Genomic DNA, 18,589 nt, shown 5'->3' with positions numbered 1-18,589 from the left:
CTCCTCCCCCCTCACAAAGGTACATGGCATCAACCACTAGGCAGGGACAATAGCTGTCAGTGCTCTTCCCGTGAAAATATCACCTTACTGCCACCAGATCTGTTCACAGCTTTGCCTTCTAAAAGAGGTGTAAATTGTTCAAAGGCAAAAATATTATTAATAAGAGCCAGCTTCATCTGAGACCCAAAGTTTAACATTCCAGTTCTTCATACAAGATTGTCTTCAGCAGCTCTGAGCAGGAATGTCTGCATCATTGAGATCTTTCTTGTTTTTTTATATCTTAAATGATACCTCTAGACATTTATTAAGGAATATACAGATATCTGGGAAGCACTAGAACATCTCTGTCCTGTAAAGGTGCATTTAAGGCAACGCATACCAGCTGTAATTGACTACCTCTCTTCATTACAGCTCCTCTCTGCTTACATTAGACATAATTTAATAAAGATATTTCAAAAATAACAACGCATGTCTTGTATATACAAATTAATAACTGTGGTTTTTAATTACTTCGATTATATTTGGTATAGGAGAGTTGACCTGCAATGTCTTTCTTGGCTCTGATACCAGTTATGTATTTTCCCATTAAAAATTAAGCCCATTTAGGCTGAGCTAAATGGAACCCGACTGTTTGATCTGAAGAAATACTGTAACCTTTTACACTGAGCTTAAGAGAATAATCAACGTGCTGTTCCTACATTCCCTACTCTCCAATTCTACCAAAAAGGCTCTGTGTTTTGTGAGGAGGATTGCTTGAGGTGCTAAAAGCATGTTTATTTCATATTTATATTAATTCATCTTCACCTAATGACGTTGTAGCATCTTGATTAGCAGGATGAGTAGAGTTTGGAAAGGAAAGCTGGTCCTGCAGAAAAGATAACAATGTGAATTCTAATAGAGATTCCACTTCTAGTTTGGGAGTTAGAAAAACCATAGGGCAATGGGGCCCTTGGCACTGCAAGCACTACTGTTGTAAAAACAGTTTTCTTTTGGCTGGTATATTTGATGGCAGATAAAAAACAGTTGGTGTCTGTGGTAATTCTGGATTATACAAATGCTACAGTTTTTATCAATACCAGGACATTTTTATTATAACATTAGTAGCAAACAACAAGCTGTTTTCTTTACTGCTGTGAAAAGTGCTCTCTTTCTCTTTCTGCCTCCCTATTTCTTTGTTTCTCAGTTCACCATTGCAGAGGAAATATTACCCTCCATGCCTACAGTGAGTAATTCCTTATGTAGTTTTTGCTCTGTAGTATTTTGGCAAAATTTGCTAAATTCTCTTTTTTGTTTCATCCTCTCTGTGCAAAGAATACTTTCCCTGTACAAAACTAAACTCAGACAGGGAATTACAGAGCTTTCATCTGCTGACACTGGGAAAAGTGAGCTCTTCAAAAAATATCATCTACATCACTCCTTTCTCATATCACATCCTCAGTGAATATTAGCATCTTTTAAGAGGAAGGAAAGGACTCTGTGTAGCAGGCACTGCAGGAAAGGGTAAAACAAGAGTCCAGCTGGGGCCTTCTTCCCACTCGCAACTCTGCCAGGCCTTGGGGACCCCTCTACAACCTCCATAAGGATGTGGGATGCGGACCAGTGACAGAGAGGAACCAGGTAAAGATGCAAATGACAGATAGGAAGAAGAAGACAAACCAAAGAGTCAGGGATATCTGTAGTACTTGCAACAGCCACAGCTGGATTTCTTCTGCCCAGTGCTGGCTGTACACACACACCTCTGCTCTCTCTCTCTCTTACTTGCTGAAAATGCCCTTGCACATATGTATTTCACACTAGATCTCTTCCCACCTTTTCCCTGTTTCCCACCATCAGACAAAAGACTTATGCACAGTAAAATAACTCTCTTCACTAGTTCACTTCTACACAGAATTTACAAGAAGCCTTTTATTTGGTCCTTTTATATGCTTTACTCTTCCTTCATCCTTTACCGTTTCCTGTTATAATCTATATTTTACCCACAGGGATTATCTGCACCTCTGTACACAGCGAGATTCTAACCCTGGCTGGTTTTCATTGTGAACAGATTAAGCACAATGAGTGACATCAAACAGAGTAGTGCAGGCTGTGGCAGGCTGAGGGGCAGAGTGAGCTGGCTGAGCACAGATGCTCTTGTGCAGAATGATGAAAGCAGCAGCCTCTCAGCCCAGGGACACGGCATGTGTCCTGCTGGAGGCACAGTCAGGCACTGCTGGGCTGCCTGTCCTGTCACACTGTGCTGACTATCAGAGTGCAAGCCAATAAATGATGGCAGAGCTGAGAGTCAGTAAGTGACCCTGAGGACTACTCTGATGATGTCCATCACAAAAAGCTCTGCCTGTACTGAGCAACTTTACAGCAAAGGAGACATCAAATGTGTCACTTCTGGAGTTAGTCAGTGCTTCCCTAACCAACTCAGGAACAAACCTGAAAGCAATCCTGCTGATTCAGTGGCATAGCAATTTGCTCATTGTTCCAAATGTAGATCCCTCACATGCTAACATAAATATACCCACTGGGATGATTTTTAAAATGTCTACCTCTTCTCTTGAGGGTTCACTTACAAAGTTGGCTGATACTACTGCATAAACAGAGAGCCTGATTCTCTTCTCACATACACTGATTATAGGCAATAGCAATGCCTTTGACTTGAATGAATGAACTTCTGAAAATCTATACATTCATTTCAGCATCCTTAACCTGAGTCTGATAGTTGATGTAAAGACAAGGCGGCAAAAAGTCACGGTTTCCATACAGTAATAGTACTGGGTTTGCTCTTACTTCTAAAGGATAATAAAGATCTGGCTGTCTCTCAGTGAGTGTGTGACATCAATGTACTGCAGCATCAGGAAAGGCAAATGAGACCTGGGGAGGTATAAATTGAGGTGTCTTCTTCCTCCAGGGAACATAATTACGCATTATTGTCCTAATGAAATTTCAACTGACATACTGTGTTCTGTTCCCATCACTCATGCACAGAAATTATGAACTCCAACCAAAGCAAATGCAGAGCAGAACATTCACATGACATCTTAGGACAGACTGATGAAGAGCACAGCTTGTTCACTTCAGCAAAATGAGGTCTACAGAGAGTAATCCCACTCTAGAAACACACTAGCATGGGGGGAAATTCTCTTTTAACTGAAGAACCATGCTGGAAGAAAATCAAGTTAATATAGACCAGCTAGAAATAATTTGGGGCTGGAAGTAGAAGTTGGCATCTGACAGTCAAAGAAATGCAGCTGAGCATGGCTGGGGCAGAGCCCTCTACAAACAAGATGCGTCAGGGATCAGTGTCATTGCTTTATGCCTGTTCCCCAAGATGTCAGTCAGAGCACAGCAGTGAGCAGCCCTAGCTGCTGTGCTTGAGAGCCTTGTAGAAGGGCTTGGAGGTTTGCTTCTCTCTGGTTCATTCCTATTTGTGTTTTCCTGAGCACCAAAATTGTGACAACAATGCAAATCTACCCATACTAGTGAATTCCAATAGTTTCAAATTACAGCCCTTGTCTTCTTCCTTGGTCTAATAAATTCTGCTTCCCCCAAACGGTTTTACACCTGGGGCTCAGGGAGAGAGGCAGAAGACGTGCAGCAAGAACTCTCAGCACAGCAGCTTGGGGGTTTGGCGGAGTAGCAGAGAGGGAGGAAACAGAGAAGGAAAAAAGAATTAAAAACAAACAAAAAACAAAAAACCCAACCCAAAAAAAACCAAACACAAAAAAACCCCCAAAATTCCCAAACGCAGTCCCACTCTCCGCCTTGTGCGAGGCTCTTTGGGGAGCCTGCTCCGCCGCCCCAGGGAATGGGGTTCGCTCCGAGGGGCTGCCGCAGCCCCGGGGTGGCTTTCCCGGTCCCTCACGCCCACCCCCGCATGACTCACGGGCTGTCTCATTCCCCGCCCGCCCCCGGCTAAACTTCCCCCGGTAACTTTGGCGGGGCCGGTTCGGCGCTGCCCCTCCCCGGTGGCAGGGGCACACACGCCCCCTCATCCCGGGCCCCGCTGGAGTCACGGATGGCGGGGCGGTGGTGCCGGGGGGGATGTCGTAGCGGCCGCGTCAGCGGGAGCCCGATGGCGATTGGGGGAGGCCGCCTTCTCCCCGCGGTCCCCAATTATAAAGTGCCGCCGCCGCCGCCCGCACACGCTCCGCAGCGGCGCGCCCGGCCCCGGCAGCGGGCTCGGCTCCGAGCCGCCCTCGCTGGAACTGCCAGCAGGCCCGGCCCGGCTCTGCCCTGCCTGCCTCCCCCGGGGCTTCTCCGTAGGCTCGGTCTCGCTATAAAGATCAGTGGCTCCGACGCCGAGGCTTCAGCAAGGCGCAGCTCCTTTCTCTCAGCAACTCCCGGGAGCCCCGAGGGCAGCGTGTGAGAGTGAGGAGCTGCTCTGCCCGCGGTCGGGACCGGGGGAGGGCCGGGGCGGCTCTGCCGGGGCTGGTGCCGGTGTCGGGGAGGCTGCTCGGGGCGTCCCGGTGGGAAACCCATCCCGGGAGGGGCCGGGATCCCGTCCGTGCCGCTCCGCGGTCCCTTCTCCCCCTGCGGTGCCGGCTTTGGCAGGCAGGGAGGGATAAAGTGTTTGGGGACGAGCACTGTCACCAAACGGGGTCTTCTGGGCGCTTCATCCTCCGGGTGCGCTCCCGATCCGGACACAGATCAGTTGCCTTGCAGCTGCCAAGCGCCCGCTTGGCTAAAGTTCCCGCTTACCTCGCAAGCGCCATCAGGCCCGCTCTAAAAAGCGTGAGTTTAGCGGAGTTGGTTTCACGCCGCCTTCTCCGAGGCTGGGGGAGGCCCTGCCGGGGTGGGAGCGGGAGGAGGCGGCTGCCGGCTGACCTCTCCTTCCCGCAGCCCCATGGCGTTGCTCCTGAGACTCGGCTGCTCGCTGCTGGCCCTCAGTACCTGCCTGCTCCCGAGGGCCCGCGCCGACTGCGGCCGCGACTGCGCCGCCTGCGCCTACCACCTGGGACCCCGCGCCGGCATCCACCCCCTGGTAAGCGGCACCGGGGCCGGGAGCGCCCCGGAGCCCCGCGGCCGGGCCGCTTCCCCGCTAACTTTGGAGGGAGGAAAGGGGGAGCGGGGAAAAACAGCGAAATAAGAAAAATAAATAGTGGGGGATGTGACCGGGGTCGCTTGGAAGACCCTTTTTTCCGAAGAGGGGAGAGAGGGAGAAGTGGGTTTAGGGGCGCTGGGCAGAGGGCGGTGAGCGAGCGGAGAGCGCTGATACAAACCCAGAGCGCCCCGAGGAGCCCCGGTCCCTCCGATCTCTCCCGTCCCTCCCGCTGCCCGACGGTGAGAGGCGGCCTGCGGGGACGGGGACAAGCGACACCGCCGAGCAGCCCCGCGGGGAGCCAGGAAAAGGCCGAATGAAAACGTAAGGAGGAAGGGAAATCCCACCGGAGGGGGCATCTCTGCAAGGGACGGAGGGGACGCTGCCCCTCCAGGGCATTCCAGTACCGACGAGACGAGGGGAAGGCGAGCAGAACGGGAGGGAGGGTCCCGACCCTTGTCCACTGGCTCCATGGTAAGATGAGCTCTCGCCGGACAGGACGTCTGTCGAGCTGAAAAGATCTGCCTGAAATCTCACTTTTAAAAAAGTGTGTTTAACGCCTATTTGAGTAGCAGTACCTTCGCTGTTCCTTCTCTCCGCACGGTGCTGCACAGCGTTAGGAATATGCCTGTGGAAGATGCTGGCTTCTTAGACAAACTGTGCTAAGTCCAGAATGAGGGAGACTGAGGATGGGGGTTATCTGTAATTCTTATGATGTTGAAATAATTTTAAAGAATAGTCATAGAGGCAATTCAACTTGAAATTTAAAGATTGGGCTTCAGTGCAAGTCTGGGGTCCCTCATCCCTTCCTGAAGAAGGTGGGAACTCTGGCTGTCAAGTACTTTGCCAGTGGCATCGATTGTTCCTGACTTCAAACACACACACATTGAGGCATCGTGCTCTCGGCACATCTAAATGGTCTTAAAAATTTGTTCCTCTCATGTCAGTGTTTACTTGGGATCATGCAAAAGGAAGGGCTTGGCTCACTAGCCTTACACAGAATTAGGAACCACTGAGTACTTCTACTTACTCCAAAAGCTCAAGAGCTCTTTACCACAGCAGGCTCAAAAGGGCAATATTATTTGGACAGCTGGCCAAACAGTTCCCTCTACTTTTTTCTTTTTTTTTTTTTCTCTCTGCTTACATTAGCTTTCAATCAAACGTTAGTTTTAATGTCAACTAGGGTAAAAAAAGTGGTAGTTTGCCCTTATGGAGGGAGGGCTTTTCAGAGTATGTATTCTGCATGTCTATTTTGACAGTCTCTCTTGCACACGTTCAGTAGTCATTAAAGAAAGAATCAATGTTCTGTTCTGTAAGAATGTTTATTAACTAAACAGGTAAAGAAGCAATGTAGCATATCTTGCATTTGTCAAACATGTATGAGCAATTCTTGGAAATTATTGTTTCTAGGTATTAGTATCTAGTAACATAATAACTGAATTTATTATCCTGGATTTGTTAGATGCCAGACATTTCATGCTGTTCCTGGTCACTTACATTTATGAAGTATGTTCATCTGACAATAGGAGGTTATTAAAACTAATTGAGAAAGAGAGACCTATTCTTTCTTTGATTTAGAGCAATTTAGACTGAAGCTGAAATCCTACTCTCTCTACAGCATGACTATAATATATAGTAATAAGCATGTAGTGGCAGTTAAATTATTGTATTACAAAGTATATAAACCCCTTTAATATTCTTGTGATCCATATCAAAAAAGTAATATTTAAATTTCTTGGACTAAAGTGAGGCTGAGTAGACAGACTTTGCAGTGGACAATAAGCTATCAGACGGTGCTGTGCTGGAGTTTAATTTCACATTTTAAAGTATGTTAGGATCCTTAGAACATATCATCTATAGTCAGAATGAGTGTTTATCTTATTGAAAATATTGATGAATTTTCTTTACCCATTGTGGTATGAAAACCACAGGCAAGAAGAAAGAACACTGGAATCACCTTATTTTACAACTTAAGGGTATGGCTGCACAAGAAGTAAATTCCCCTGACACAAGAGAGATAATAGTAGCTAATATCCATGTTATTAGCATCACAAGACAGGTTATGAGATATGCATAAGGTACTGAAAGCTTTTTTCATGTTGTAGCCTGAAAATTTTTCAATACAGTCAGAAACAACACAGCTTAGGATTTTTCTGTCTCTTTGATGATCACTGCTTTCCACCTAGCAAAACTAGAACTTTCATCCTACCCTAAGAGAGCCTGTGTTTCTACATTTCTATTGGTACATGTTGGAATGATCTATTCCAACATGTACAACGAGAAACAAATGGCAACACAGCCTTTAAAGCTATGCAGTGTATTGAAGATCCTGAACAGTGCTGCACAGCTGGCTTCTTTGCAAGGACCATGCTGTGCAGCTTTTCTAAAGTTTCTGAATGATACTTTTAATTATGAAGATTGAATATGTTTCTATACTTGCATTATGAAGCAAACCACAATTGGTTTTTAGCTTCCCAGTAGTAAATTTTAAAAAATAAATCATAACTCTCACAAGTGTAAGGCAGATACAGGAACTGTACTTTTGGCTTCCTTTGAAACAGAAGCAAAATGGCAACCTTAACATAGAGGATCCACAATTCATATTATCTTGTAGTGGAGAATACCTGGTCCTTCAGAGAGGGATATGAAGAACTTCAAACCAGACAGGTACCAAACCAGCTGTTCCCAAAGAGCATTTCTTCCAAGCCACTCACAGAGAGGCTCGCTCATGCTCTTTTATAAACAAGTAAATCTAAGATAAGGTCGTAGCAAGATGATAGTTACTATCAAATAATTCTCAGCACACCACATCCATTTTTCAGGCATGTACGCTAGAATGTGAAGGAAAACTGCCTTCTGCCAAAGCCTGGGAGACCTGCAAGGAGCTCTTGCAACTGGCAAAGCTGGATCTTTCTGAGGAGGGCAGCATTGCTCCAGGAGACAAGAAAGAGCTGGACGAGAGCCATTTGCTTGCGAAGAAGTACGGAGGCTTCATGAAAAGATACGGAGGTTTCATGAAGAAAATGGATGAGCTCTATCGGGCAGAGCCAGAGGATGAAGCTAATGGAGGAGAAATCCTGGCTAAGAGGTATGGAGGGTTTATGAAGAAAGACTCGGATGACGATGCCCTTGCCAACTCCTCTGACCTGCTGAAGGAGCTTCTGGGAACAGGGGATAACCCCGAAGCAGCACACTACCGAGAGGTAAATGAAAACGACGGCGATGTCAGCAAAAGATACGGAGGCTTCATGAGAAGCACAAAGCGCAGCCCTGAGTTGGAAGATGAGGCCAAAGAGCTGCAAAAGAGATACGGTGGCTTCATGAGAAGAGTGGGCAGGCCAGAGTGGTGGCTGGATTACCAGAAACGATATGGTGGGTTCCTTAAGCGCTTTGCCGACTCCATTCTCCCTTCAGAAGAAGATGGGGAAACTTATTCCAAAGAAGTCCCAGAAATGGAAAAGAGATATGGTGGTTTTATGAGATTTTAATACATTTCCCTTTATCCCTTTTGTCCTAAATGAGAAAGACTGCCTTATTTGTCATAACTTATTGTAACGTGTTGCTTGTACTGTACAGTTTTTTACTGTACTTGGTTAATGATGCAAACTGCGATTTGTTGTTTCAGGTTCTGTGTTCTTTCAAGTCAAATAACTACTTTCTGGTTTAGTCAAGTTTCAGTCTGTATTGTAATTTCCATGCTAGAAGTATTTTGATTACTGTATTCATTTTCTTTAAAGAGGAACTACATCTACAGTAGAGTTGCTTAACTGTACATACAATAAATTCTTCATCCTAACTGCAAAAATTCTGAAGTGCTATTTTTTCTCTGTCATTTAATCAAATATCATCTCAATTTTTCTTTAAGCCATCAGAGCAAAAAAAAAAAAATGCCAACCTTTTTTCCGCAATTACAGAATTTGTAGTGCACACACAACTGTTTAAATATACTTTTGTCTTTAGTTTTCTGTTTCTTAGAACACTAAAATAATAAATAATTTTAATCAGTTAACAGAATAAATATTTAAAGCCTAAATTTATAATTCACAGTGTTAAACAATTGACATTAAAAAAAGAAAAAAATCATAAGTGTGTTAGACTTTAAGCCCTAAAATAATTTCTCCAGTGTACAACACAGTTATATGCTTGATTAGTTACATCTTTGATATACATCCACTGTAGGGTTGTATACTTGGCCTTTAAAATAACAAACACTAATTTAAAAAGTGGTAAGATATTTGTACAAAATAAACATGACTTAAAATTGCATAGAAATACTTGATTTTGCAGGCCACCTGCCAAATGTTTTTCCATGGAATAATTTTGTGTTTGATTCCTCAGCTGCTATAAATCACTTTGGCACAACTGAAATATAGCAAAGTGCTAGCAAGCAAAGGCAGTATAAGTAAATCTGAGAACAAACAGAAAAGCCAACACTAACACTGTGGATCCTTTCTAATTTACACAGATGGCACTTACATCAAAGGCCAGATCCCATCCCAGTGTACAACTCCTTCCTTAATTCTGACTGTCCCCCTCTATTCCTAGTCTGTGAGTAGTTTTCCCCCACCTACTACTACTAGTTACTGGTCACTTGCCACCTATTCTAACACAATGAAAATTGCCTTCACCGTGGCACTGCCTAGAACCCTCTGCGACTCTGCTTTCAATATCTGTATCTCAGTTTTGCACAGTACTAGCTACTTACAAAAAGGCCAAATTAATAGTATGACTTTTCTTTAATTTCAAGGCAGTGGGATTGTCTAGGTGCTCATGGCTTGTAAAAATTAAGATGTGTTTCAAAATGCACTTGAAGGCTTCACCACATACAATTAGTTATGATGATTTTAGGCTTTGCCCTTAGAGGATGGTATAGATAGTCTGAAGTGCTCAAAATCCTGCTGAAGGCTGGCTGAAGTGTAAGGCATTCCTTTTCCTTCAATTAAAATCATGGCACCTATTTTTCTCTTTCTGCTGTACAGAACTGATAATACAACAATTTTAAATCCAGAAAATACAGGTGCCTGGAGAAGCTCCACGGCCTCTTCAGGATTCAGTTGTGTTCCCTATCACCTTACTATAGAGTTCTTCAAGATGCCACCAGCCACAGGAAGAGTCTTCCCATTCTTTTCTCCACTGCACCTGCCCATAGTGGCTGGAGAACAATACATCACCTGAGTGGTTTCATCCACAAGAACCTTGGGCTGTGTGCACTAGGGCTGCTCTGGAGCACAAACCCACACATGGGATGCAGCCATCAGCAACAGGTTTGATTTAAATGTAAACTCCAGGAAGAAATAAATGACATCCTTATTATTTCACTTCAACATTTAGTCACTTCTTTTCCCTAAAAGGTTACTCACCTGTAATTTAGCCAAAGGACCCTTGCTGGCCTTCAAACTAACACAAGCATTGCTGTACCTGTTGATGCAAACAGTTGACCAGCTGTTTTCACCCATCCTTCACAGTTAACAAAAACTTGGTAATTTAAAAAGGAATAAAACTCCCAGACCTCAAGAGATCCAGTATGTATATTGAAAAATGAAGTGGTTTGATCAATTAAACCTTTAAATTTATATAAATATGACACCTTTCCCACTATCTTTGTCAACTTTTGAGCCCTAAAATCAAGACAGACAAGGTTAGGTAATAAAATGTTATACTTTTAATGAAGATCCCTCCAGGTGCACAACATGCTGAAATGCACACCAAAAATGTGCCAAAGATGCACATGTGATATAGGGCATGTAGAGTTTTATAAGTTTAGCAAATTAGCATAATTGACAAGAGTCCTCAATTAGAAACATAGGTTATGAATTCCCCCTATTGGTTCAACCCCTTTTAAAGCCACCTTCCTTGGTAGCTGTTAATGGGAAAGTGTCTTGGCAAGGTTTCTTGGTCTTCAGTCCCATAAGAAGAGAGATTAGAACAGGCCCTCAGGATGTTTTTGTCTAATAGGAAAAGTACTGAAGTTAAGTAACTGTATAACTAACTATATAATAACAGTCTACAGAGCTATGAATATACATGAACAACATGTATAAAAGGAACAATCATTTTGCCATCATCTTCCATGGCATACTCCTACAAAAGCTGGCATCCCACATCTTGGACAGGTGCACCCTTCACTGGGTTAAGAACTGTCTGGTTGGCCAGGCCCAGAGAGTGGTGGTGCTGCATCCAGTTGGCATCTGGTCATTTGTGGTGTCCCCCAGGGATCAGTGCTGGGGCCAGTCCTGTTTAATATCTTCACTGATGATCTGGATGAGGGGATTGAATCAGCAAATTCATGGACAACACTGAGTTGGGTGCAAGTGTCAATCTGCTGGAGGGTAGGAGGGCTCTGCAGAGGGCTGGATAGATGGGCAGAATCCAACAATATGAGGTTTAACAAGTCCAGGTGCCGGGTCCTGCACTTTAGCCACAACACCCTGCAGTGCCACAGGCTGGGGCAGAGTGGCTGGACAGGGACCTGGCGGAAAAGGACCTGGAAGCTCTGGTTGTCAGCTTCTGAACATGAGCCAGCAGCGTGCCCACGTGGCCAAGAAGGTCAATGGCATCCTGGTCTGTGTCAGGAATAGTGTGGCCAGCAGGACCAGGGCAGTGATTGTCCCTCTGTACTTGGCATGAGACAGGCCACACCTTGAATCCTGTGTTCAGTTCTGAGCCTTTCAGTTCAGGAATGACTCTGAGGTGGGGGGCTGTATCCAGAGAAGTGCAACAAAGCTGGTGAAGGCTCCAGAGTACAAGTCTGATGAGCATCTGAGGGGAGCTGGGGGTGTTTAGCCTGGAGAAAAGGAGTCTCAGGGGAAACTTTATTGCTTTTTATAACTCCCTAAAATGAGAGTTGTGGGGTTCAGCCTCTTCTCCAAGGCAGCCAGCAACAGGACACAAGAACATAGTCTTAAGGTACACCAGGGGAGGTTTAGGTTGGATGTTAGGAAGAATTTCTTTACAGAAATAGCATTTAGATATTAGAATTGGCTGCCCAGGAAGGTGGGGGAGTCACCCTCCCCAGAGGTGTTTAAGGAAAGACTGGATGTGGCACTCTGTGCCATGCTCTAGCTGACATGGTGGTGCTGGGTCACAGGTTGGACTCCATGATCTCAGAGATCTTGTCCAACCGAATTGATTCTGTGAATTTATATAGAAAAACTAAAGCACTTGGTACAAATATCTAACTAGAATATCTGCATGCAACCCAAAACTGGGGTAAGGCCATCCAAAGTGGAGTAAGCCTCTTCCGAGGCTGAACAATGGACCTGGAAGGCAAATGTGACTTTGATTCTCAGAATGAAATAGTAAAACTGAATAGTCCCCATTCCTTCCAGTATAACTGAAAATATCTCCAGTATTTTTTCTTGCTTCAATAATTACAATTTTAAAGATGTGAAATTAGAATAAGATCTAATTTCTTCTGTTGGCATGGAATTTCTTATGTTATGACTTTCAGTTATACCACCATTCAGGCCCTTTTTAACTCTAAAGTGTTCTAACATTTCCAGTAATTAACATTTCAAGCTAGATCAGCTCAAAATGTGCCAGTGAATCAATCAAGGTTTCCTGAATCACAAATCAAAATAAGGTTGAAGATAGGACCTCCTGAGCTGGGAGATGAAAACAGGCATCTCCCTCTCATTTCAAGTTCTGAAAAGCTCCATTAATTTTCGTCTTACAATACATTCCTATTCCTAGAACTATCACTTCATCAGAAGATCATTGAAATAGCTGCATTCCTTTATATAAATAAAAGCAGAAAGGAGGAAAGCCTGATGTCTAGAAAGAAAATTAATTGCAAGAGTATTTTGAAGAAAGAAATGTCATTCTGAGACCAAAAACAGGATTATATATTTCCTTTTTCTGGCTTTTATCATTGTTCCAGAATAGAATCATTGGTCTGAATACTAAGTATATATATTTAAAAAAAAATTAATATGAACAATGTATGCTGGAATGGTCCAGACCAGTCAAAGAGATGAATGCCTCTGCATAAGGAACAAAAGGGAAAAAAAGATAGTCTAATCGAGGTTAGACTAGAATGAGTTGGGCTTTTTAATAGGAACTAATTACAGGAAGGAACAACAACAAAAAAAGTATTTCCTGAAGCAAATGGAGTTCACATACAGGAGAGAGACAGAAGCTGATGAATACAGTGATTTCTGAATACCAAACTGCTTGCAGCTGAAGCTGTGCCTGAAAACCTAATCTTAAATCTTGGGATAATGAGCAAAGGCTATAAATCTATTTCCACATTTCAGCTGAACTTGGCTTATTCTGAAATATGAGCTGAAATATGCACAGCATAACTTTGAATTTCCTGTTTGATTATTTCTGGTAAATTGAAATATAGTATGATATATAATAAATATAAATAACTACAAGGTTATTATTACAATCATTATTTTGTAATTATTTCTAAATAGTTACAATAATTTACTTTATAATTGTTTATAACTACATCATAAATACTAGTAATTATAACATCTAATGTTGTTAGCTCTTTCAGATAATGGTTCCCAAGATAGAATCTTTAGAACAGAAACATGTTCTAATGTAATATACTGAAATAAGTATTATTATACTGTGTTCAACAGAGACTCTAAATATGCACTGACTCATTTTAATTCTGAAGGGAACTTAATTAAGAAGAACCAAAATTTTCAGTTTAGGGTATATAAGGGTCCCTCTGACATTAAGAGTGGTTTTGGAGGCCTACATGTAAGGCAAAATGACAAATTCATTTGTCTCTGTAATTTATGTATACATCACAGTGCTCTGTAATTTATGTACACATGACAGTGCCCCAGAAATTTTTCCTTATAGCTTTCTTCCTCAAGCACTACAGTGACCATCTGGACACAAAAAACAAAATTCCTTTTTATACCAACAAGACTATGCTAGAATTTTCAGCTTAAAAGGCAAACAAATGGTAAAGTCTTCTGACTCTGAGTTGCTGTGAGAATTAAGAAGTTCCTGGAACAGGTTAGCTGGTCCTGAAAGCTGTGACACCCCAAGGAGCACACTGTATTTCTGGTCTTTTAAAGCAGCAAAAAGGGATCTTAAAAATCGCACAGAGAACAGTGTAACCACTTCCCTAAATGCTTCCATCCTTCTCTTCAGTTCCCAACAAGCTGAGAGATTCAAGCATCCCCAATGAGACTCCTCTACATGACTACACTTTGCAGTCAGGTCTTTCTCCAACAGCAGACGCTTTGGCAGTGCACAGAGTTCATCTCCTCCACCCCCTTTGAAATCCTACTACCTCTCGCAGAAATCCCTTTGTTGGCCTCCACTCACAGCCTTGGATTTAATTTCACCACACTGAGGTTTGCTTTCTGACTCAAACATGAAAGACTACTTTAATTGGAGAGTGACTGAGACCTTCAGTTCCAACTGCTAGCTGTGGAAGTCAGGCAGCTGCTCTTAGAGTTGTTGCTTTTAGCATTTTGATCATAATTCTGTGCTCCATGCAGTATTAAAAATTGTTCTCTGTGTCAACAGGAATACACTGGCTACATCAAACCTGTATCATACCTGGATTTCATTCTACACAATTATATTGCAGTTACACTATTAAACTATTCCATCCATCTGAGAAGGATAGGGAGTTATCACAAGCATAGCTGTAAGCAAGGAACAGGGCAGCAAAACCAGCTGTAAATCATTAATCCCAGCATTCAATTACTAATCCCATCAGCCTCATTTAAAGCATTTAAACTGACAGTTGCATATCCAATTAACTGTTGCTATAGAAAATGAAAATGCTTAGAGGTATTTGACAGACAAATCTTTACTGGCCCAGCAGGGATTTAGACTGAATTTGTTTAATTAGATTGTGACTTTACCTAAATTGATCTTTTACTGTAATGCTTGCTGAAACCATGGAATGAAATATCTCAAGGTTAAATAGTTGTCACAAAAGCACATCACTGCTAAAAGATTTGTTAAAAGCTCTGTGCTGTGCTGTAGTGCTTCCTCAAGGGGAAAGATGGCATTTCCTTATGCACAGATCATGAGTGCTAAACCTTTTTGCCTCTTGCCCCTCAACATACTCTGTTTCTCAACATAGTCTTCCCCAGCCCATGTAGCTGCTTACAAGAGACCCTGTATTTTCCTACTTTTTTAATGTTTGCTCTGTTAAATGTGTGCACTGACTTGCACTCCAATTGCAGTGAGATCTGTGTGTGTGTCTGGTCTGAGCTCATCACAATTCCGATCCATATAAAACTACAAGATACCAGATTAGGAAAACCACTCCTACGGTCCTATGAGAATCTGCAACTTTTAGACTTAATGCCCTGCAAAATACTATAAAGCCCTTCTTCAGGCAATGTTTTTTTCTTGAGCAGGAGAAAATGGCAGCAACAGCACAAATGGTAGGCAATTTTCTCTCACAAGAGCAGTTGAAGCAGATAAGCCACATAAGCCTCTCTTAGTACATATAAACCAGTGTTTTTCAATCATGACCTGCAGTATAAATGGGTTTTACAGTGGGAGTTTCACATTTCTCTACATTTTCATCTCTGCAAATAACTAGATGAAGAGGGCTGAAGTTTCAACTGCACCACATTTCTCTGTCTAGAAAAATATCATGTGGAATTATACCTTTTTTAATTTTCATTTTTGTTAGTACAGCATAGCTGTCATGCTATGACAGCAGTTGACACAGTTAATGTGACAAAGTCATTCTCAGAACATGATTAACTGATTCTTTGCCTATCAACCAGAAGAAAAGCTGTCAGCTTCCATCTGAACAGACTCAGTGGAAATTAATCAAAGCACAGAATTTCTGTGGGAGCCACTGCATGCTTAAACTTTGCTAACCAAGTTGTTGACCAGCAGACTGAAGACAGGGGATATGTTTCACTCCCTGGTATCCATCATACTGAATTTCTCTGTAGTAAATAAGACAAAAAGTCTGAAGCAGGGTTCTCAGTCTAGATGAGGTTTAGAAGTAATGTCCTCTCCCTGTGGATTCTTCAGAGATCTTTTAGACTCCAGGAGTTTCACCATCAGTGCGTAAAATAAATCTGTTCCTAGCAACATGACCATTCAGAACATGTGGTGCCTGCTAAAGCCTTTTGAACTCACCAGCCTCGCTGTCCCAGCACCAAACCTTGCGGGCCCTCGAAAGGCTGAGGTCATTGGGGAGGCATGACCAAAATGGTGGCAGCGTGACAACAAATCTGCTCTACATTCTTTGTGTAAATGTGAATACCATCCTCATTCAGTTTCTCAGTATCTTAATGAGAAGAGCAATTAAATTAGTAAATTACCTTAACCTGAGGCAAAATAAATAGGCATAGCAGTGATAAATTCTTAGAGTAAATCTTTTCCGAATAATACCTTTCACTACTGAAGACATCTCCTCCAGTTCTTGCACTGCTTTGAGGTCTTTTGTGGTTTGCTGGCACTGTTAGTATACTCCAGCTCTTCTGGTCTCCTTGTTGCACTTCTTCCTAGAATAATCATTCTTTAGTTAGTGATTTTCAGACTATTTGATAATTCCAGTTCAGCAGCTGCATTGAGTCACACCTTGAGGAAGCTTTGGCTTTTACAAAACAGCAAGTTGTCAGCCTAAGTGCCCAGACATCCATCAGCATATCCCCTTTGTCTTCTGGTCTGTATTGCTGGAGTTCAAAGTCCCTAAGCCAACCCAGTCCCTGATATCAGAAAGTGGTCTCGGAATAAGGGATACTTCCTGAACAGGAATATCATCTTCCCTTTCATCATTGTCCCCATAACTACTATTACTGTTCCATCACTATTAGGCTCTACAGCTGCACAGTGATAGTGAATATTTTTAGTCAGGGCAAAAGACATCAGGTTGCGTATTTTTGTAGTCCTCAGTACTACCATCACATAAATAAGAACTCATTTTTTTCAGTACACAAGAAAATGTGTACATTATTTATGACTACATTCAAGTGCCATTTACCTACATGTAAATAAACAACCCATCCTAGTAAAATAGTCTAAATACTTGTCATTCAAGTTGAAAAGAGCTAAAGAGGTTTATTTCAGCCTTTCAATTAATTGGGAGGAAAGGAATACCATTTGACAGGAAGAACTGGTCAGACTACACACAAAATGACTTTGTGTGTCTGACTAACTTAAAGAAGATATCAAATTTAAAGAAGACATCATTCTCCTCCCCGGCTTTTTTGGGGGAATATGTTATTTCTGTGAAGCAAAGCCAGTTTTCTACCTGTGACAGAAAGCTTTATCATTTTGTCCTCTTCTCATTTGCCTAAAATTGTCCCCAAGATACCTGTATTTACCCTTGTGAGGAACACAGTCAACAGCAACTTTTCCCCAAATGTTTCACATTCCCAGGGATGTGAGGCTCTGCAGCTTAAATTCTCAAGTGTCTTTACACACAACAATGACAGGCTCTGTGCCCTCTTCCCAGGGAATGCAGCATCAGCTGTGTGTGTTCACAGGAATGAGGCAGCAGACAAGCACTGGTGGCCTGCAGCTGGTGCCCTTACACCAGCCATGACTGCAGCCTCACAGATACCACACCGGGGTGCTGCCAGCTCACAGACTGCAGCTGCTGAGCCACATACTCCAAGCACCTTCTCAGCCACAGGGTGGAGCTGCCCTTTGACTGACATGGTAGTCACCAACTGGCAGCACACGGAGCAGCTGCAGAGTTGGATGTGGATCCAGATAAGCAGCATCTTAGAAGATGGACGAGGCATGTACAGGCCTGCAGAGGTGTCCCTGCCCATCTCCACAGCTCTAGAGCTGCAGTGTCTCTGTAGGCTCACTGTAGGATGGCTTAAATTCATTAGCTAAGGATTTTCTTTAGAGTATTGAAAGTTTTTCTCACATGCCTGTTAATACAAACCCTCCCATAGCTGCAGTAGCCTATAGTTGTCCCCTGGATCATGCCTCAGCAGTATTACTACATCTACCTCATACAGCAGCTACTAATGTTTAGTTCAGTAGAGATTAAATCTGTTTGGCTGACAGTGTGATGGAGTATATTGAACCAACTAAAGGAAAAAAAAACATAGGAAAGGAGGTCTTCTGTGCTCCATACTATTCCTTGGAAAGCAAGCAATACATGCTTTGATTCAGAATATAAGATCCAATTTCTGTGAGCTGGAACTCCTTTTCTTCTCCATTTATAGGGTGTACAGCCACTTCCTGCATACCTCTGATCAACTTCATCTTTAGGTAGGATGGCAGGTTCACTGAAGAGGGCTTTGCCTAGTGGGGCTCCCCTGTAGTCCTGAGTTTTGGCCAAAGCTGTTAGAAGGAATACACACAGATCCAAGGGATTCATTGAACTTGTGCTGAGGATTTCCTTCTGATGAATTAATAAAGCTATTACTTAGATTTAAGACATAGCTACCTGGTGAGATTTCAGGCTGGTGCCTTTGACCTCTATGGATCAGAAGCATGTTTTGACCCGGGAAACAATTGGGGCTTAACTGCCATTCTGAAAGTTAAAATTATTAAAACTGGAGAGTTAAGGTTGTCACATACACTGTGTACTAAGGGATTCCCACTTGTCATCTTGTATTTAATATTGGATTACTCTGAAATGTCAAT

The 18,589-nt window shown here is 42.9% G+C and overlaps 1 protein-coding gene and 1 long non-coding RNA gene across 4 annotated transcripts; one reads left to right on the top strand and one right to left on the bottom strand.

The window, feature by feature from the left end:
• Nucleotides 1-3,978: 3,978 nt before the first annotated feature.
• PENK (proenkephalin) lies at nt 3,979-8,834 on the top strand. Of its 3 annotated transcripts, none has more exons than XM_064706122.1 (3): nt 3,979-4,353; nt 4,831-4,972; nt 7,852-8,834. In XM_064706122.1, the coding sequence occupies exons 1-3, from the start codon at nt 4,007-4,009 to the stop codon at nt 8,515-8,517; spliced, it is 1,155 nt and encodes a 384-aa protein (XP_064562192.1). In that variant the 5' UTR covers nt 3,979-4,006; the 3' UTR covers nt 8,518-8,834. The 3 variants fall into 3 exon arrangements, with proteins under 3 accessions (XP_064562192.1, XP_064562193.1, XP_064562195.1); XM_064706123.1 differs by having other exon boundaries at nt 4,107-4,359; XM_064706125.1 differs by lacking the exon at nt 3,979-4,353 and adding an exon at nt 4,431-4,722.
• Nucleotides 8,835-15,956: 7,122 nt separating this feature from the next.
• LOC135443308 (uncharacterized) lies at nt 15,957-18,279 on the bottom strand. Its single transcript, XR_010438959.1, has 3 exons — nt 18,190-18,279; nt 16,373-16,485; nt 15,957-16,268 (listed from the first exon to the last, which is right to left on the bottom strand). It is a non-coding gene; the product is annotated as an uncharacterized LOC135443308 (long non-coding RNA).
• Nucleotides 18,280-18,589: the final 310 nt, after the last annotated feature.

This window comes from Zonotrichia leucophrys, chromosome 2 (assembly GCF_028769735.1).
Source record: "Zonotrichia leucophrys gambelii isolate GWCS_2022_RI chromosome 2, RI_Zleu_2.0, whole genome shotgun sequence".
Lineage (NCBI taxonomy): Eukaryota > Metazoa > Chordata > Aves > Passeriformes > Passerellidae > Zonotrichia > Zonotrichia leucophrys.
The sequence above is the reverse complement of the archived record's forward strand: the minus strand, read 5'-3'. Positions and strand labels throughout refer to the sequence as shown.

Excerpts from the sequence above, each read along its gene's own strand:
- PENK (XM_064706122.1), top strand. The coding sequence starts at position 4,007 with ATGGCGGGGCGGTGGTGCCGGGGGGGATGTCGTAGCGGCCGCGTCAGC. Across the intron at positions 4,354-4,830 it reads GGGAGCCCCGAGGGCAGCGT|CCCCATGGCGTTGCTCCTGA; the intron begins GTGAGAGTGAGG and ends TCCTTCCCGCAG. Across the intron at positions 4,973-7,851 it reads GCGCCGGCATCCACCCCCTG|GCATGTACGCTAGAATGTGA; the intron begins GTAAGCGGCACC and ends TCCATTTTTCAG.